Genomic DNA, 19,997 nt, shown 5'->3' on the forward strand with positions numbered 1-19,997 from the left:
AGCATGGTGCTGAGCAGCAGCCAGCTGGGCAGAGTGGGGACCTCAGCATGGTGCTGAGCAGCAGCCAGCTGGGCAGAGTGGGTGCCCTCAGCATGGTGCTGAGCAGCAGCCAGCTGGGCAGAGTGGGGACCTCAGCGCGGTGCTGAGCAGCAGCCAGCTGGGCAGAGTGGGTGCCCTCAGCATGGTGCTGAGCAGCAGCCAGCTGGGCAGAGTGGGGACCTCAGCATGGTGCTGAGCAGCAGCCAGCTGGGCAGAGTGGGTGCCCTCAGCATGGTGCTGAGCAGCAGCCAGCTGGGCAGAGTGGGGACCTCAGTGCTGAGCAACAGAGCTGAGCTCCCTGCAGGAGCTGCCCGGGAGGCTTTGGTGCCTCGGAGCAGGCTCCCGGCGCTGCTGTGCCCCGGGCCCGGCAGTGTCCGGCTGGGGCTGCTCTGCTGCGCTCTGGCCGAGCCTCGCCGCTGCTGGCAGCTCCAGGCGAGGCCGAGGAGAGCAGAGCTGCTTGGGCTGTGCATGCCCTGCGCCTCCAGCCCTGCCTGTTGCTGGCAGCAGGACGCTGAGCTGCGGCTGCTGGGAGCTCAGAGGTGCCTGTGTGCTTGTGCTGGCCCCGGGGCAGCTGTCGCTGTGCCCAGGCTTTCGCTGCCTGCCAGGGCAGCAGCAGCAGCAGAGCAGCTCTGCAGCTAAGGCTTACTTAGCAAAGGTGTTTCTCCCTTGAGAGTGTTCTGAGGCTCCAGGCTCAGCCTGAGCTGCCCATCAGGCTGCAGCTTTCCTGCTGTCCCTGGCTGGGAGCTGGTTCTGTCCCTGTGCTGCTGGGGGGTTGCCTTGGGTGGGGCACAGCCTGTGTGCCCCCCTCGGGCTGGGCAGCAAGGGGCACTCTGCTGCTTCCCTTGCGTTCCTGATGTGCCCTCTCCCTCACTGCTGCTCTTGCTTTGTGTCCTGCCCACTGCCTCCACAGAGCTGCTGGGGACCTCCAGGCCAGTGGCTGACATCTGCAGTGGTGCCATGGAGTTGGGCACGAGTGGCTGAGGATCTGTTTGAGTTGGGTGGGAGCTCTCCTGGCAGGAAACTGGAGGTGGAAGGTTTCAGGACAAGGTGGAGGTCACCTTCCAGGAGGAGGGTGGAAGCTCTCTCTGAGCTCTGGCACCCAGCACAGGCAGCTTTGCTCCCCTCCAGCCTCCCTGTGCCAGGGGCTGAAGCTGGGAGAGAGCAGAGCACCCAGAGGCCATGCCCCATCCAGGGGGTGGCCGCATGGTAGCTCGGAGCCATGGTGGGAAGGATTTGCCTCCCACCTTGGCAGGCAGCAGTGAGAGGCTCCCCTGCTCCCATCTGCACCAGCTCTGCAGCTCCTGCTTGTGGACAGAGAGAGTGAACCCCCAAAGCCTCACCTGCCCCCCAGGCAGGGGCAGGCCTTGCCCCAGGCTCAGTTCCTCCCTGTGCCAGGTTTGCCGAGCACCGGGGCAGAGGCTGGCAGAGGGTGCAGGAGCCATGGAGGAATGCCCTGGATTGGGATCAGCCTTGTCCCTGTGGTGCTTCCCTTTCCTCCCTGTGGCTCCCCAGCCCTTCCTGCCCCAGGCTTTCTGATTTCCACTCCGTGGGACTCAGCCAAAGGCAGAGAAGTGCTGGGAGCTTGCCTGGGCTGAGGTTCAATTCCTGCCTTGTTCCTTCACTCCTCAGCCCTGCTGTGGAGGAATGCTCAGCACAGACCTCCCAGGACCCGAGTGCTGCTCTTGGCAGGCTTGGAGGATGCTTCACCACGGAGGGATCTCCTTTCCTTCAGCTCCAGTAAAGCCTCCCTGTGTGCCAGCCTGGAGCCCGCAGGACCTGCAGTCAGGCAGGTTCCCTTTCCTGGTGGGAACTGCCCTTACTTAGAGGCAGCAGGAGGTGGGTGCTGGCCAGGCCTGGGTCACACCCTGCACTGAGCCTTGCCCAGGGGGAGGCACCTGGGGGAGCTGAGGAGTCCTGTGAAGAGTTAACTCCATGGAGAGTGATGCTTCCTGGGGCCCGGAGGGAAGAGGCCTCCTGAGATGAGCTCATGATGAAGGGAAGCAGAACTTCAAAGAGGCCAGGGCTGGTTAGGGCTGGCGACGCCGGCTGCGGTCCCACCCTCTGCTCGCTGCCCGCAGAGGCGGAGGAGTGTGGGGGGACAGGGGAGTGTGGGGGGACAGGGGAGTGTGGGGGGACAGGGGAGTGTGGGGGGACAGGGGAGTGTAGGAGAGCAGAGGAGTGTGGAGTGGAGGAGGAGTTGGGGGGGTGGAGGAGTGTGGAGGGGCAGAGGAGCATGGGGCAGGTGAGTGTGAGGCTTCTCCCCGGCAGATCCCCTGCAGCTGCAGGGCCTCCCACTCCCACTCCCACTCCCACTCCCCCTCGCAGCGGCGGAGCAGGGCTGGGTGCTGCTGGCGCCGGGCCCCTGCCGGCCGTGCTGGGGGCAGCTGCCAGGAGGGCACCGAGTGAAGGGAGGGGGAGGTGAGGCAGGCAGCAGGAGCAGCTCGGTGCCAGGCTGCTGAGCCCATCGCTGCCAGGATGTGCAGGGACAGCCCCGTGCTGGGGGTGCAAATCAGCCTCCCCTGCAGGGCAGTGCAGCTCCAGGGGGCCTGTGCGGGTCCTGATGCCCTCTGCACCAGTGCAGGGCTGGCAGGGTGGCTCTGCTGGGCCACCAGTGCAGGGCTGGCAGGGTGGCTCTGCTGGGCTTGCAGAGCAGGGCGAGGCCTGGCAGAGCTCATCTTGTGCCCCACACCAGGAGAGGTGCCTGTGGTGTCTCTGTGGCTGTCCCAAAGGAAGGGCATCGCTGTGAGGGTGCAGGAGGCTTCCTCCAGCTCCCAGCCATGCCAGTGGGGCACTCCTGGGGTTGTCTCCTGGCAGGCATCCCACGTGTAGTGTGCACGACTCCTGTGCCTTCCCATGCCTCCTACAGGGCTCTTTGCCCCTCGAAGGCACCTCCTGGGCTTTTAGGAGTGCAGGGTGAGGAGGACTTCAGTGAGAGGGAGTGGGGATGGCAGCTCAGAGCCCTGCTCTGGGGCAGGCTGTGCTGGTGGCAGCTCCTGCACCTCCCTTGCCCTCCTGGCTTCACTCCAGAGCTGCTGATGCTGCCTTGCTTTGGCTCTGCCTGGGGGAGCTGGTTGCAGGTCTGCTCTGGCTGGGCCAGGCAGGCACCTGGAGGTGCTGACTGAGGACTGCTTCTCTGTCCCAGCCCATCCACATCTTCCAGCCTCACTCAGCTCCCCTGGGGCATCGAGCCCAAACTGCCTGCAGAGGTTTTGGGTTTCCTGCTGGTGGAGTTTCAGGACTTGGCCAGAAGAGAGGACGATGGTGAGGATGGTGGCTGCCTCCTCATCCCTAGCTGTTGCAGCACACAGGCCTGGTGCCAACACACACTGGGTGCACACTGGCAGCTCCTGGGTTTTCCCAGCAGAAGCCCTGCAGGTGTGTTGGGTAGGGCAGGGACTATCCCCTCCCTGGGAGCTGGGTGGTGCTGGATGCAGGACAGGAGATTGCTGCTGTTCCTCCAGCTGAGGTGAGCTCATGAGGCAGCTGAGGAGCAGAGGAGTCTGTGCACTGCAGAGGTGTTAGGCAGAGAAATGGGAGCTGGGAGAGGAGAGCAGAGACTGAGGGAGTTAAACCCAGCTGCTGGGGGTTGGCCCCGTGGGCAACTGAACCCCCCACAGCTGCCCCTCAACCTCCTCGGTGGGATGGAGGGGAGAGAGTGGGAAGGGTAAAGATGTGGAAGCTGTTGGGTGGAGGTGCAGGCAGTGAGACAGCAAAGCCACAGCTGCAGCTCAGGGCAAAGCCAGACAGGAACTCACTGCTGCCCAGCACAGGCAGGATCCAGCAGGCCTGGGCACAGCCCAGAGCCTCCTTCCTGCAGGGTCAGATGCTCTGGGCTGGCCCTTTGGTCAGCTGAGGCCAGCAGTGCCCCTCCCAGCACCTTGTGTCCCCTCAGCATGCTCGCTGGTGGGGTGGGAAGCAGAGTCCTGGCCCCTGAGCAGGCACAGCCCAGCAGCAGCTGAAGCACTGCTGTGTCCCAGCACTGCCTTGTCCCAGCTCCCAGGCCCAGCCCCATGGGAGCTGCTGCTCAAGGTTAGCTGCAGCCTGAGCCAGTGAAGTGCTTCAGGAGAACCATTTGTGTTTACCTTCTGCACCCTCCCTCCCCTGGGGCAGCCCCTGGGCAGCTCCAGCTCTCGAAGCTCTTCAGTGAGGTGAGTGGAGCAAGGCTTTGGAAAGCTGCCCTGGGGAGGCAGGAGGTGGATCCTGAGGATCACCCCAAAGCAGGAGGGTTCTGGCTTGGTTACTTGAGTCAGAGCCAGAGAGTGTCAGGGGCTGGAAGGGAGCTCCAGAGCTCATCCAGCCCAAGCCCTGCCAGAGCAGGAGCACCCAGAGCAGAGCACACAGCAACACATCCAGGTGGGGGTTGAGTATCTGCAGAGAGGGAGACTCCACAGCCCCCCTGGGCAGCCTGTGCTAGGCTCTGGCAGCCTCACAGGGAAAAATTCCTCCTCCTGTTCCCATGGCACTTCCTCTGCCTCAGCTTGCACTGCCCCTTGTGCTGGCACTGGCATCCCCCAGCAGAGCCTGGCTGGGCCTCCTGCCACTCACCTGCACACATTGATCATCATTGCTGAGGTCACCTCTCCCAGCTCCCAGCCCCAGCTCCCTCAGGCTCTCCTCCTAACAGAGCTGTTCCGTTGCCTTCATCCTCTGTGGCTCTGTGCTGGACTCTCTCCAGCAGTTCTGTGTCCCTCTTGACCTGGGGGCCCAGAACTGGACACAGGACTCCAGCTGTGGCCTCATCAGGGCAGAGCAGAGGGGCAGGAGAACCTCTCTCGACCTACTCATGCAGCCCAGACTGGCATTGGCATTGCAGTGGTGTCTGGGCAGAAGCAGAGCGAGAGAGATGCACAGCCAGGGGAGCTGCTGCTGCTGCTGAGGCTCAGGGCAGAATAGAGTGGAGAGGGAGGTAGGAGCCTGATAGAAATCACCGAGGAGAAAGCAGCAGCTCAGAGCCTGGTTAGTGGTTGGAGTTTCCTGGCCACCTGCCCTCAGCAGGGAGCTGGGGTGAGGGGAATCCTCCTGCAGCTTGGCCTTGGGCTCTGCTGCTGATAAGCTGGGAGGTGACAGCCCCATCACAGGCTGGAGTTCAGCTCTCAGGGACACAGAGGGTGGAAGAGCATCCAGGAGTTATTTTTCTCTCTGAATGGTTTGTGGGATGAAGAGGAAGCAACCTGGGGGCTCCTCGGGTACCTGGAGAGGTAAGGAGCTTCCAGCTGAGCTCTGCACTCCCAGGTGGTGCCTGAAGAGTGTCTGCACCAGGTAGAGAGCCCCAGGCTGGGCAAAGGGACTGAGCCAGCAGGATCAGGCCTTTAGGTGCTGACTGTGGGTGCAGGAATCTGGGATGTCCTCCAAGCTCCAGGTGCAGGCAGCAGAGAGCAGCTGCAGGTCCTGCTGGCACACAGCTCTGCGTGGCAGAGGAGTGCCTTTTGCTGGGCCTCCTGTGCAGGGTCAGGGCCTCCAGCTGTGATCTGCCTCTCCAAGTGTCAGGGCTCCGCAGGAGCTCCCGGGGGCTGAGTGCTGCTGGCTCTCCGCAGGGCCCCAGCAGTGCTGCTGCTGTGGCAGGGACAGTCTGGGGTCCTGAAAAGCAGCTCAGGGACTGAGAATCCAGATCTGATCCATGCCTGCGCCAGGACCTTCCCCACATGCACCTCAGCCACCCTCCTCTGCTCCAGGTGCATCACTGCTGGGGGGCAGGAAGATGCTGGCCCCTGAAACAAGGATGCAGGAACACTGCAGCCTGCTGAGACCTGCCCAGGGCCACGAGTGCAGCCCTCAGATCTGTAACCCAGCAGGTCCTTGTGCCAGCCCTCCTCTGGGCTGTGCCTCCTGCAGCCCTCAGCAGGTCCTTGTGCCACCCCTCCTCTGGGCTGTGCCTCCTGCAGCCCTCAGCAGGTCCTTGTGCCAGCCCTCCTCTGGGCTGTGCCTCCTGCAGCCCTCAGCAGGTCCTTGTGCCACCCCTCCTCTGGGCTGTGCCTCCTGCAGCCCTCAGCAGGTCCTTGTGCCACCCCTCCTCTGGGCTGTGCCTCCTGCAGCCCTCAGCAGGTCTTTGTGCCACCCCTCCTCTGGGCTGTGCCTCCTGCAGCCCTCAGCAGGTCCTTGTGCCACCCCTCCTCTGGGCTGTGCCTCCTGCGGCCCTCAGCAGGTCCTTGTGCCAACCCTTCTCTGGGCTGTGCCTTCTGTAGCCCTCAGCAGGTCCTTGTGCCAGCCCTCCTCTGGGCTGTGCCTCCTGCAGCCCTCAGCAGGTCCTTGTGCCAACCCTTCTCTGGGCTGTGCCTTCTGTAGCCCTCAGATCTGTATTACTCAGAAAGTTCTTGTGCCAACCCTGATCTGTTCCTCTGAGTGGTGCTGAGTTCCTCTGCTGCTCCTGCTGGGCTGGGTACCCTCTTCCACCCTCCTGGATGCTGTAGAGGGTGGTGTGGTGCTGGTGTGGGAGAGGGCAGCAGTGAAAGCATTCAGGCTGGGCAGGCACAGCTTGGGGCAGCTCTGGCACTGGTATCTGGAGGAGTGGAGTCACTGCCTTGGCACCAGTACAGCTGGCACAGAGGCCCCTGGCCCAGCTGGGTTGGGAGAGCTCCTGTGGAGCCTGCCCTTGTCGGGGGGGGATTAATTGATGTGAGATGGCATTTTCCAGCATGGATATTGTTCATTGGTGTTGCTGCTCAGAGCTCTGCCACCCCCACACTCACTTTAATCATATTCTGGCTCTGAGTTGGCCGTGGAAGCATCCTGTGGGTGATACCCAGGCCTGGCAGTGACCAGCAAATGCAGAAGCATCACCTGAACTGGCACAGGCTGCTCCTGCGCCCAGTGCTGCCTGCAGCCACTGTGCTGCTTGCACAGCAGCTGGGCCCAGGGAGCTCCTTCTGCTCCATGGCAGAGGGCAGGGGAGAATTACAAAGAGGCACTGAGCATTGGCTGATGGAATGGGCTGCCCGGGGAGGTGGTGGAGTCACCATCCCTGGAGCTGTTCAAGGCAGGACTGGATGTGGCACTTGGTGCCATGGTCTGGCCTTGAGCTGGTTTGACTAGATGATGTATGAGGTCTCTTCCAACCTTGGTGATGCTGTGATGCTGTGATACTGTGATTTACTCACAGGTTATGATTATTACCCTCATGGGGGCTGGCCACAGCCCAGACTGCCCAAATGCTTCCAGGGGACTCTGCCTTGTTGGACATTGAGGCTTGAATCTTCCTTGCTCCTGGAGACAGGATGCAGACAGGCTCTGGCCTTGTCTCTTGGCTCCTTCTGGACCATCTGTGTATGTGTCCAGGGAGTCTAGGCAGGACCTGCAGGTGCAGAGGCAGATGTGGTGCAGTCTCAGCACGGTGTCAGCTGGCCACACAGGCATCCAGGGTCTGCTGCTGGTAACTGGCAGCAGTGGAGTTTAGCAGGCAGCAATAAGGCAGTGTGCAGTAGCAGCAGGGCTGGGCACAGCAGAGAGAGCAGGCGCAGAGCAGGGAAGCAAAGCAGGGAAGCCGAAGCAGGGAACAAAGCAGGGAGCAAAGCAGGGAGAAAAGCAGGGAAGCCTAAGCAGGGAGCAAAGCAGGGAAGCAAAGCAGGGAATCAGAGCAGTGAGCAAAGTAGGAAAGCAAAGCAGGGGAGCAAAACAGGGAAGCAAAGCAGGGAGAAAAGCAGGGAGGCAAAGCAGGGAAGCAAAGCAGGGAGCAAAGCAGGGAAGCAAAGCAGGGAGCAAAGCAGGGAAGCCAAAGCAGGGAAGCCAAAGCAGGGAAGCAAAGCAGGGAGCAAAGCAGGGAGCAAAGCAGGGAAGCCAAAGCAGGGAAGCAAAGCAGGGAGCAAAGCAGGGAGCAAAGCAGGGAAGCAAAACAGGGAAGCAAAGCAGGGAGAAAAGCAGGGAAGCAAAGCAGGGAGGCAAAGCAGGGAGCAAAGCAGGGAGAAAAGCAGGGAAGCAAAGCAGGGAGAAAAGCAGGGAAGCAAAGCAGGGAGGCAAAGCAGGGAGCAAAGCAGGGAGAAAAGCAGGGAGCAAAGCAGGGAAGCAAAGCAGGGAGCAAAGCAGGGAAGCCAAAGCAGGGAGCAAAGCAGGGAGCAAAGCAGGGAAGCAAAGCAGGGAAGCAAAGCAGAGAAGCAAAGCAGGGAAGCAAAGCAGGAAGCTAATCAGGGAAGCCAAAGCAGGGAAGCAAAAGCAGGGAAGCAAAGCAGGAAGCTAAGCAGGGAAGCCAAAGCAGGTTGCTCACCTGCCTGTCTCCTTTGATCAGTGTGGGCTGAGATCAGTTGCCCCTTGGACACAGAGCAGCCAGTCAGGATGGCAGCCAAACCTTAGGCAAAGCCACAGGCTCACCTCTCCCTGACTCAGGAGAAGCAGAGGCCTTGCACTGGGCAGGCATAAGCCAAGTGTGTCCCTTACACCCCAGCAGCAGGGCTGGGGTGTACTGAGCTGGTGGTCAGCAGCAGAGCTGGGATGTGCTGGACTGGTGGTCAGCAGCAGGGCTGGGATGTGCTGAGCTGGTGGTCAGCAGCAGAGCTGGGGTGTGCTGAGCTGGTGGTCAGCAGCAGGGCTGGGATGTGCTGGACTGGTGGTCAGCAGCAGGGCTGGGATGTGCTGGACTGGTGGTCAGCAGCAGAGCTGGGATGTGCTGGACTGGTGGTCAGCAGCAGAGCTGGGGTGTGCTGAGCTGGTGGTCAGCAGCAGGGCTGGGATGTGCTGGACTGGTGGTCAGCAGCAGGGCTGGGGTGTGCTGAGCTGGTGGTCAGCAGCAGGGCTGGGATGTGCTGGACTGGTGGTCAGCAGCAGAGCTGGGGTGTGCTGAGCTGGTGGTCAGCAGCAGAGCTGGGATGTGCTGAGCTGGTGGTCAGCAGCAGGGCTGGGATGTGCTGAGCTGGTGGTCAGCAGCAGGGCTGGGATGTGCTGGACTGGTGGTCAGCAGCAGGGCTGGGATGTGCTGAGCTGGTGGTCAGCAGCAGGGCTGGGATGTGCTGGACTGGTGGTCAGCAGCAGGGCTGGGGTGTGCTGAGCTGGTGGTCAGCAGCAGGGCTGGGATGTGCTGGACTGGTGGTCAGCAGCAGGGCTGGGGTGTGCTGAGATGGTGGTCAGCAGCAGAGCTGGGATGTGCTGAGCTGGTGGTCAGCAGCAGAGCTGGGGTGTGCTGAGCTGGTGGTCAGCAGCAGAGCTGGGGTGTGCTGAGCTGGTGGTCAGCAGCAGGGCTGGGATGTGCTGAGCTGGTGGTCAGCAGCAGAGCTGGGGTGTGCTGAGCTGGTGGTCAGCAGCAGGGCTGGGATGTGCTGGACTGGTGGTCAGCAGCAGGGCTGGGATGTGCTGGACTGGTGGTCAGCAGCAGGGCTGGGGTGTGCTGAGCTGGTGGTCAGCAGCAGGGCTGGGATGTGCTGGACTGGTGGTCAGCAGCAGGGCTGGGGTGTGCTGAGATGGTGGTCAGCAGCAGAGCTGGGATGTGCTGAGCTGGTGGTCAGCAGCAGGGCTGGGATGTGCTGAGCTGGTGGTCAGCAGCAGGGCTGGGATGTGCTGAGCTGGTGGTCAGCAGCAGGGCTGGGGTGTGCTGAGATGGTGGTCAGCAGCAGAGCTGGGATGTGCTGAGCTGGTGGTCAGCAGCAGGGCTGGGATGTGCTGAGCTGGTGGTCAGCAGCAGGGCTGGGATGTGCTGAGCTGGTGGTCAGCAGCAGAGCTGGGATGTGCTGGACTGGTGGTCAGCAGCAGAGCTGGGGTGTGCTGAGCTGGTGGTCAGCAGCAGGAAGGTGAAAGGCCAGACTGGATGTGGCTCTGAGCAAGCTGAGGTGTCCCTGCCCATGACAGGGGGTTGGAACTGGATGATCCTTGAGGTCCTTCCCAGCCCTGACAGCAGTGTGATTCACTGCTGGCTCCTGGGGAGTTTGTCACCAGCTGACACCCCCAAAGCCTTCTCCTGAAGGCTGCTCTTGAGCCTGGTGTTGTGCTTGGGATTGCCCCAAGCCAGGTGCAGGATCCTGCCCTTGGGCTCACTGAGCTCCCTGAGGTTGGCTTGGTCCCACCTCTGCAGCCTGTGCAGGGTCCCTCCCTGGCCCTCTGGTGTGGTGGAGCTGCCCTGTGGGCACTCAGCAGTTAGCTTCTTCCTTAGGGGGAGAGAAACCAAGAGCTGGCTCTGGGGACTGGATACATCTGTGTGTGCTCAGCAGGAGACTGGAGATGGCTTTTGCTGAGGACAGCAGCTTGGGGCTCTGCCCAGGCTGTCAGTGTCCCTGGCTCTGGTCGTGAGGCTGCCACTCAGCTCTCTTTGGCCATCAGCAGAATGGAGCTGTGCTGACCCAGGGCACTGTGCTGAATGAGTCCCTTGTGCCCTGTGCCCCTGAGCTTGCTGTGCTGGGCATCACAGCACCTTCTGCAGAGGGACCTGGCCAGGCTGGATGAGTGGGCACAGGCCAATGGGATGAGATTGAACAAGGCCAAGTGCAGGGTTCTGCACTTTGGCCACAACAACCCCAAGCAGCTACAGGCTGGGGACAGAGTGGCTGAGAGCAGCCAGGCAGAGAGGGCCCTGGGGGTGCTGGCAGAGAGGAGCTGCAGAGGAGGCAGCAGTGCCTAGGTGGGCAGCAGAGCCAATGGCATCCTGGGCTGGCTCAGGAGCAGTGTGGGCAGCAGGACAAGGGAGGTTCTTGTGCCCACCCCTGTGCTCAGCACTGCTCAGGCCACCCCTGGAGTGCTGTGTCCAGTTCTGGGCTCCTCCATTGCAGAGAGATGCTGAGGTGCTGGAAGGTGTTTGGAGAAGGGCAGCAAGGCTGGGGAGGGGCCTGGAGCACAGCCCTGTGAGGAGAGGCTGAGGGAGCTGGGGGGGTGCAGCCTGCAGCAGAGGAGGCTCAGGGCAGAGCTCATTGCTGCCTGCAGCTGCCTGCAGGGAGGCTGTAGCCAGGTGGGGTTGGGCTCTGCTGCCAGGCAGGCAGGGCCAGAAGAAGGGGACACAGCCTGAAGCTGTGCCAGGGCAGGTCTAGGCTGGATGTTGTTAGGAAGTTGTTGTCAGAGAGAGAGATTGGCATTGGAATGGGCTGCCCAGGGAGGTGGTGCAGTGCCCATGGCTGGAGGTGTTTAAGAGGAGGCTGCAGGAGGCTCTTGGTGCTGTGGCTTAGTTAATGAGAAGCTGTTGGGTGCTAGGTTGGACTCAGTGATCTGAGGTCTTTTTCAACCTGGAGCAGCACAGGACCACAGCATGGGTGCCCTGCAGGGCCTTCTTCATTGGTGCTTTTGAAGGGGTGTGAGTGGTGAGCTCAGTCCTGTGCTTGGCTGAGTGCTGACATCTCTGCAGGGCAGGGCTGGGAGTTACAGCAGCATCTGCAGAAGCAGTGAGTGGAGGTCCTGGGCTGCTGGGCAGTGCAGAGTGGCAGAGCTGCTCTCCACCCCTCTGCATCTTCACCTCTCTTGCTCCACGTTTTGCTACATAGAATCTTAGAATAGGTTGGAAGGGAGCTCAAAGCTCAGCCAGTCCCAACCCCCTGCCACAGGCAGGGACACCTCCCACTGGAACAGGTTGCTCAAGGCCTCATCCAGCCTGGTCCTGGACACCTCCCTGGGCAACTTGTGCCAGTGTCTCACCACCCTCAACCTGTGCCAGTCTCTCATCACCCCCACTGCAAACAACTTCTTCCCAGCATCCAGTTTCAATCTCTCCTCTCCCACTTCAAACCCATTCCTCTTCATCCTGTCATTCCCAGACCTTGTCAACAGTCCCTCCCCAGCCCTCCTGCATCCCTCTTCAGACCCTGCCAGGCCACTCCAAGGTCTCCTGGAAGCCTTCTCTCCTCCAGGCTGCAGAGCCCCAACTCAGCCTGTGCTCCCAGGAGATGTTTTGCTTTTGCATTCTTAGCCCTGTGACAGGGCTGAGGTAAGCTGTGAGGGGCAGACGATGCCCTCCAGCATTGGCTAACCCTCAAAGTGTGCACAGCAACTTGAGAGAGCCTCCTGTAAATCCAGCTGGAGTCACAGTGTGGTGGGCAGCTGACAGGAGACTCTGGCCCCAGGAGGTGAAGCCTGCAGACAGCCCACCAAGGAGCCACCCATTCCTGCATGGCTGCCCTGCTGCTGGGTGCTGTGTGGCCCAGAACAAGGCAGCTCAGCCAGCAGAAGATTTTGTTGCTTAGTGTTCCATTAACAAGCTGAAATGATTCACCTTGAGTTCAAACCACAGAGCAGTGCAAGCTGGAAGGGCTCTTTGGGGTTACCTGACCTAAAGCAAGGCCAACGCTGGAGATGATGCTTTAGATTGCTCAGAGCTGCTGCGAGCACCAAAGCTGTGGGACAGAGGCAGCAAAGCTGTGGGACAGAGGCAGCAAAGCAGATTTCTTCCCCTAAAGGTGATGAATCCCTGGCACAGGCTGCCCAGGGCAGTGGTGGAGTTCCCATCTCTGCAGGAACTGATAGGCTATGCAGATGTGGTGCTGAGGGACATGGTTTGGTGTGGGGTCAGAGGTTGGCAGCATTGGGTCAGTGGCTGGCAGCATTGGGTCAGTGGTTGGCAGCATTGGGTCAGTGTTTGGCAGCATTGGGTCAGTGTTTGGCAGCTTTGGGTCAGTGGTTGGCAGCATTGGGTCAGTGGTTGGCAGCATTGGGTCAGTGGCTGGCAGCATTGGGTCAGTGGTTGGCAGCATTGAGTCAGTGTTTGACAGTGTTGGGTCAGTGGTTGGCAGCTTTGGGTCAGTGTTTGGCAGCATTGGGTCAGTGGCTGGCAGCATTGGGTCAGTGGTTGGCAGCATTGGGTCAGTGGTTGGCAGTGTTGGGTCAGTGGTTGGCAGCTTTGGGTCAGTGTTTGGCAGCATTGGGTCAGTGGTTGGCAGCATCGGGTCAGTGGTTGGCAGTGTTGGGTCAGTGGTTGGCAGCTTTGGGTCAGTGTTTGGCAGCATTGGGTCAGTGGTTGGCAGTGTGGGGTCAGTGGTTGGCAGTGTGGGCTCAGTGGTTGGCAGTGTTGGGTCAGTGATTGGCAGCGTTAGGTCAGTAATTGACAGTGTGGGGTCAGTGGTTGGCAGTGTTGGGTCAGTGATGGGTAGTGTGGGGTCAGTGGTTGGCAGTGTTGGGTCAGTGGTTGGCAGTGTTGGGTCAGTGGTTGGCAGTGTTAGGTCAGTGATTGACAGTGTGGGGTCAGTGTTTGGCAGTGTTGGGTCAGTGATTGGCAGCATTTGGTCAGTGGTTGGCAGCATTGGGTCAGTGATTGGTAGTGTTGGGTCAGTGGTTGGCAGCTTTGGGTCAGTGATTGGCAGCTTTGGGTCAGTGTTTGGCAGCATTGGGTCAGTGGTTGACAGTGTGGGGTCAGTGGTTGGCAGTGTGGGCTCAGTGGTTGGCAGTGTTGGGTCAGTGATTGGCAGTGTTAGGTCAGTGATCGACAGTGTGGGGTCAGTGGTTGGCAGTGTTGGGTCAGTGATTGGTAGTGTGGGGTCAGTGGTTGGCAGTGTGGGGTCAGTGTTTGGCAGTGTAGGGTCAGTGATTGGCAGTGTTAGGTCAGTGATTGACAGTGTGGGGTCAGTGGTTGGCAGTGTTGGGTCAGTGATTGGCAGCATTTGGTCAGTGGTTGGCAGCATTTGGTCAGTGGTTGGCAGCATTGGGTCGGTGGTTGGCAGTGTTAGGGCAGTGATTGGCTGTGTTGGGTCAGTGATTGGCAGCATTGGGTCAGTGGCTGGCAGCATTGGGTCAGTGGTTGGCAGCGTTGGGTCAGTGATTGGCAGTGTGGGGTCAGTGGTTGGCAGTGTTGGGTCAGTGATTGGCAGTGTTAGGTCAGTGATTGACAGTGTTGGGTCAGTGATTGGTAGTGTGGGGTCAGTGATTGGCAGTGTTGGGTCAGTGTTTGGCAGCATTGGTTCAGTGTTTGGCAGCATTGGGTCAGTGGTTGGCAGCTTTGGGTCAGTGTTTGGCAGCATTGGGTCAGTGGTTGGCAGTGTTGGGTCAGTGGTTGGCAGCGTTGGGTCAGTGGTTGGCAGCTTTGGGTCAGTGGTTGGCAGTGTTAGGTCAGTGGTTGGCAGCGTGGGGTCAGTGGTTGGCAGTGTGGGGTCAGTGGTTGGCAGCATTGGGTCAGTGGTTGGCAGCATTGGGTCAGTGTTTGGCAGCGTTGGGTCAGTGATTGGCAGTGTGGAGTCAGTGTTTGGCAGTGTTGGGTTAGTCGTTGGCAGTGTTGGGTCAGTGTTTGGCAGCGTTGGGTCAGTGACTGGCAGTGTGGGGTCAGTGGTTGGCAGTGTGGGGTCAGTGTTTGGCAGCATTGGGTCAGTGTTTGGCAGCATTGGGTCAGTGGCTGGCAGCGTTGGGTCAGTGGCTGGCAGCATTGGGTCAGTGGCTGGCAACGTTGGGTCAGTGGCTGGCAGTGTGGGGTCAGTGTTTGGCAGTGTTGGGTCAGTGTTTGGCAGCGTTGGGTCAGTGGCTGGCAGCATTGGGTCAGTGATTGGCAGTGTGGGGTCAGTGATTGGTAGTGTTGGGTCAGTGGTTGGCAGCTTTGGGTCAGTGATTGGCAGTGTGGGGTCAGTGTTTGGCAGTGTTGGGTCAGTGATTGTCCGTGTTAGGTCAGTGGTTGGCAGTGTTGGGTCAGTGGTTGGCAGCGTTGGGTCAGTGGTTGTCAGTGTTAGGTCAGTGGTTGGCAGCTTTGGGTCAGTGATTGGCAGTGTGGGGTCAGTGTTTGGCAGTGTTGGGTCAGTGGTTGGCAGCGTTGGGTCAGTGTTTGGCAGCGTTGGGTCAGTGATTGGCAGTGTGGGGTCAGTGTTTGGCAGTGTTGGGTCAGTGGTTGGCAGCTTTGGGTCAGTGATTGGCAGTGTGGGGTCAGTGTTTGGCAGCGTTGGGTCAGTGATTGACAGTGTGGAGTCAGTGGTTGGCAGTGTTGGGTCAGTGGTTGGCAGCGTTGGGTCAGTGGTTGGCAGCACTGGGTCGGTGGTTGGCAGTGTGGGGTCGGTGATTGGCAGTGTGGGGTCAGTGGTTGGCAGTGTTGGTCAGTGGTTGGCAGCGTTGGGTCAGTGATTGGCAGTGTGGCGTCAGTGGTTGGCAGCGTTGGGTCAGTGACTGGCAGTGTTGGGTCAGTGGTTGGCAGTGTTGGGTCATGGTTGGCAGCATTGGGTCGATGGTTGGCAGTGTGGGGTCAGTGTTTGGCAGCATTGGGTCAGTGTTTGGCAGCATTGGGTCAGTGGTTGGCAGTGTTGGGTCAGTGGCTGGCAGTGTTGGGTCAGTGGCTGGCAGTGTGGGGTCAGTGGCTGGCAGTGTGGGGTCAGATGATACTAAAGGTCTCCCCCAGCCTGTGCTGCCTGCCTGGGTGCCCTTCACTCAGTCTGTGCTCTGCTGGCAGTGAAGGAGTTCAGGGAGATGCAGCTCCCTGGCACACCCCTGCAGTGCCTGCTGACCTGGGGCTCTGCTGCCACCTCACAGCCACAGATCTCCTCCAGACCTTCGAAGGTTTGCCCTGGTTCTGTTTGCTGCCTCTCAGCTGTGGGCAGGAGCAGGGTCAATGTGCCCAGGGAATGGGTCCCTGCTCCTTGTCACTGCTCCTAAACCCTTAGGAAAACCTGGAATCTCTCTTCCTGTGCCCCCAGGGGTGCCACCCACGGCTGCCTGCCAGCCTGGCAGAGCCTGCTGCTGCACTCTGCTCCCTTGGGCAGCGTTTTCCCCTTCAGCCTTGCCCACCCGTGCTGAGCTGACAGTGAGGTTCCCTGGCCCGAGGAGCAGGGCAGCCCAAAGGTCCCTGCCGAGCACTTCTCAGCCCACCACAGTTTGGTTGGTTTGTCCTGGCAGAGCTTCCAGTCTAAAGGCTGCTGTGTGCTGAGCCTGACCAGCTCACCCCTGGGCACACCGAGGGGCTCGTGGGCAAAGCAGCAGGATCCTGGTTTGCCATGGAAGGCACCAGGAGGTAACAGGGGCTGGGCTGGGCTGGCACTCAGCTCTGGCAGCCGTGAGAGGAGCTGCTCAGCCCTCCTGAGCTGGGCTTAGAGCCAGCAGCAGGAGTCCCTGCAGGCAGCCAGGACGGAGCCTTCCCCTGCAGTTCAGTGGAGATGCAGGGACAGAGCAGCCTGGGCTTTGCTGTGCCAGGCAGGCCAAGACTGGTCCCTGCTGCAGGAATGCTGTCTGGGCATCTCGTGGCGTGGCTGGCAGGACACTGCTTGCAGGAAGAGCTGTAGGTGCCAGAGCTGCAGGTTCCAGTGCTTTTCAGGAAGGAAAGTGGCTGGAAGCAGGAGCCTCGAGGAGTGCAGCCCCTCCAGGCTAAGCCCCCGTGCCCCGCAGTGCCCCACAGCTCCAATGCTGTGCCAAGGGGCAGTGTGTTTGGTTGTCCTGCTGGCACGGAGAGCAGCAGCTGCGAAGGCTCCAGGGCTCACCCTGTGACACCATCTAAAGCTGGAGGCTGCTGTTGCTTTGCTTCTCACCTGATTCAATTGCATCTGCTCTTTCTCTTTCCCTTTCAGTTGTGATCCCAAAGAGCCCTTTGCCTGCTTCCGAAGGGAGCTCGGAGAAGCCAGGCATGCACAGCAGCACCAAGGCTGCCCTGGGGCACCAGCAGGGCCAAAAGCGCCGCAAGGCAGGGAAGAAGCGTGGCCGAGCCACCAAAGCACTAATCCACCACCCCATGCCTGCACCCAGCAAGTCGGTGGAGCCTTTGAAGTTCCCCAGGAAGAGAGGCCCCAAGCCTGGCAGCAAGGTAGAAGCTGCCGCGGGGGTAGGGCAGGGGCAGCCGCGGGGTGCTGCATGCTGAGGCTGCGCACAGTGCTTCAGCCTGCGGCCGCTGCTGCAGCCAGGAGGAGCCCCAGGCGGTGTGCGGGCTGGGAGTGCTCCTCAGAGGCCAGCCCCGGAGCTGCGGACAATGTCTGTGTCCCAGGGACCACTGCCGGCCAGGAGCTGTGTCTCGGGAGCTGCAGGGCTGGCTGAGCTGTGGCGTGGCCGCTGCTGGGCTCTGAGAGGAGGGTGGCCCAGCAGGGGAGCAGACTCTGCCCTCTGTGCCCTGTGGCCGGGCTGGGTCGAGCAGAGGTGGCAGAGCTCAGGCCTGTTGCTTTGCCAGGGTCATGGTTTCTCAAGTGCACAGGGAGGGAGGTTCTTGAGGCTCCCTCTCGCCGCCGGCAGCAGTGTGGTGTCCCACAGCGCCTTGGCTGGCGGCTGCGGAGGAGAGAGCAGCGAGCAGGGGCGGGGACGGAGAGCAGGGATGGAAGGAGACCTCTCCTCTTTTTCTGCAGAGGAAACCCAGGACGCTGCTGAACCCAGCACCCACCTCTCCCACCACCAGCACCCCAGAACCAGACACAAGCACTGTGCCCCAGGACGCTGCTACAATCCCCAGCTCTGCCATGCAGGCTCCCACAGGTAAGGGTCTCGAGTTGCCTTCCTGGCCAGGTCATAGAGTCAGATCTGCACCGGGCAGGTGGTGGCACCAAGGCTCTGCCCCTTGCTTGCTGCTCCTGTGTGCAGCCAGGCTGGCCTGGCAGGGAGGAAGGGAGAAGGCACTGAGTGCAGAGCTGCTGCTCACTTCCAGAGCCAGTGAAGTCATGGGAAGGTTGCAAGTCCACCTGCTCGGGGCAGGGACCTCCCTCCCCGAGTTACCTCCTGCATGCCAGTGACTCTGGTAGCCCTTCTCGTGCCCCCTGTGCCCAGAGGCAGGACTGTTTGCAGCACCTCTCCTGGGTCCAGAACTGTGCCAGCCACAGCCAGATGCAGAACATCAGCTCAGCAGCAATGCCCTGTCCAGCTGCAGCAAGGGAACCCAGGCAGAGAGGAGCAGGAGGGAGCAGGGGAGGAGCAGCAGTTTGTGCTCGGCTTCAGCTGTGAGGTAGCTGAAGATGAATCCAGGCAGGAAGGTCTAAAGCAAAGCTTCATTCTGTGGGCCAGGGGCTGAGCACAGGCCATGGGCTGAGCCCCACAGCTGGCCAGCTCTCAGAGGAACCTGAGGAAGGCACTTTCCCTGCTGGGGGCGGGGGGGCTGCATTCCTTAGTCTCCTTTGAACATCCTGGCCACCTTACCTGGCTGGCAGGGGAACCCCCTTGCAGCCTGCCTTTGGGAGCCTGCATGCTGGGCAGAGTGCAGGGGGAGCAGCAGCAGCTGGGCAGGGGAGCGTGGGGCAGGAGCAGGCTGGGGAGCAGCAGGCAGCTGCAGTGGGTTCCCTCTGGCACTGGTGTGGGCAGGCAGAGTCCCAGTGCCTCCCGGGCTGGGTTCTGGCCTGTGTCCTGCTTTCTGGGCTGGGTTAATGGCCAGCACCTTTCTCCCCCTGGCAGTCTGCATTTACTTGAACAAGAGTGGCAGCACTGGGCCCCACCTGGACAAGAAGAAGGTTCAGCAGCTGCCTGACCACTTCGGCCCCGCTCGCGCCTCGGTCGTGCTGCAGCAGGCAGTGCAGGCCTGCATCGACTGCGCCTACCAGCAGAAGACTGTGTTCAGCTTCCTGAAGCAGGGCCACGGGGGAGAGGTCATCTCAGGTGAGGGCTGGGACTGCCGGAGCCTGCTGCAGCCCTGGCCGGGGCAGGCAGCGTTCTGCGGCGGCCAGGCGGTGCCCTGCAGCTGGCAGTGTGGCAGCTCTGCCTGCAGCCTGTGCCCAGCACTGCCCCAGCCCCCGGCAGCGGCAGGCCCCGGGGCGCTGCGGAGCTCCTGCCGGCAGGGTGAGGCTGCCCTGGCGCTGAGCTTCGCCTTTAAGGTGCAGGAGCACAGCCCCTGCTGGAAGCCTTCCCCTCCTGCGCTGGCAGCAGCAGGCTGGTCCCGGCCTGTCCCGGGGCTGGGCTCAGAGCCGCGGTGCTGAGCGCCGCAGCACGGCCCTGGGCGTCGGCTCCCGCCTGGGCTGGGGGTTCACGTGCGGGGTCTGCCTCTGCCTCCAGCTGTGTTCGACCGGGAGCAGCACACTCTGAACCTGCCGGCGGTGAACAGCATCAGCTACGTCCTGCGCTTCCTGGAGAAGCTCTGCCACAGCCTGCGCAGCGACAACCTCTTCGGCAGCCAACCCTTCTCCCACCGCTGCCACATGCAGCGCCCGCACCCCTACGGCCACGACAGGTATCTACCAGGTAGGAGCTGGGGGGGAGGCCTCGCAGGGACCCCAGCTGCTCCCAGCCCGGGGAGGCAGCCTGCGCCCAGAGCCCTGCCTGCAGGGCGCCTGGCATCGCCCCGGGGCTCTTGCTGTGCAGGATCCCAGTGCCTGTGTTTGCTGCCTGTTTCCATCTCCGCCTGCAGGTCTCTGCTCATCCCTGCTGTCTCCTTGTCTTCCCTGCTCTCCTTGTCCCCCAGCCCTTCCTGCTTCCTGTAATTCCATTGTGGTGACCTCACTCAGTCAGGAATTCAGGTGCAAGCCTGCATGAGAGGTAGAGGAGTGCTAAGGTGCAGCAGGTCAGCTGTAAGCAGCAGTGGGACCCCAGCCCCGCAGAGGGGTCTCTGCACTGGCCATGCCTCTGCACCCCCAGCCCCCAGTGAGAGCCCAGCCTGCTTGGGTGGTGCCACACTGCAGCCAGCTCAGCCTAGGTGGCTGTGTTCTTGGCATGGCTTCCCTCCCTCCACTGTGCTGAAACAACACATCCCTGGCAAGATTGTTCCTGCCGTGGTGCAAATCCCCAGGCTGCAGAATTGCTCTTGCAGAGCAAGAGGCCCAGCAGCTTGCCCAGCACTGCTGGGTAGTGGCAGCAGCCCCCAGGGTGGAGTTGCCTCCCAGGGCTGGCAGGGGGCTCTTGGGGAGCTGCTGTGGTAGGAATGCCAGTCTTGGAGAGGGCAAAGCTTCCTGCAGCCTCTCCAGGTAGCTGAGAAGTGCACTGTGCTGACTGCTCTCCTCTCTTGCTTCCTCCACAAGCTGTGGCTCTGGCTGAGGCCTTTCCAGCATGAATCCTGTGGCTGACTGTGGCCCTGCTGAGGAAGGCAGAACTCCTGATGGGAGCTGAGAAGCACTTGGCAGGAGCTGGTTAAGGAGATGTTGCTAAGCATGAAGCTTGGCAGCAGCAGCCCCATGGCACTCTGCTGCCCCGTGGCACTCTACTGCCCTGTGGCATTGTGCTGCCCTGTGACACTCTGCTGCCCCATGGCACTCTAATGCCCTGTGACATTCTGC

At 61.2% G+C, this 19,997-nt stretch overlaps 1 protein-coding gene across 4 annotated transcripts in view; it reads left to right on the forward strand.

Moving 5' to 3' along the window:
- The window catches only part of SCMH1 (Scm polycomb group protein homolog 1), an 85,201-nt gene that overhangs the window by 43,196 nt on the left and 22,008 nt on the right, over window positions 1–19,997 (forward strand). For all 4 annotated transcript variants that reach the window (XM_064172512.1, XM_064172511.1, XM_064172514.1 and 1 more), the window contains 4 exons: window positions 16,395–16,627; window positions 17,157–17,283; window positions 18,190–18,390; window positions 18,784–18,969. In XM_064172512.1, the coding sequence (XP_064028582.1) occupies window positions 16,395–16,627; window positions 17,157–17,283; window positions 18,190–18,390; window positions 18,784–18,969 (747 nt within the window). The remainder of the gene's footprint in view (window positions 1–16,394; window positions 16,628–17,156; window positions 17,284–18,189; window positions 18,391–18,783; window positions 18,970–19,997) is intronic.

The sequence above is a fragment of the Pogoniulus pusillus genome, chromosome 37, assembly GCF_015220805.1.
Source record: "Pogoniulus pusillus isolate bPogPus1 chromosome 37, bPogPus1.pri, whole genome shotgun sequence".
Classification (NCBI taxonomy): Eukaryota; Metazoa; Chordata; class Aves; order Piciformes; family Lybiidae; genus Pogoniulus; species Pogoniulus pusillus.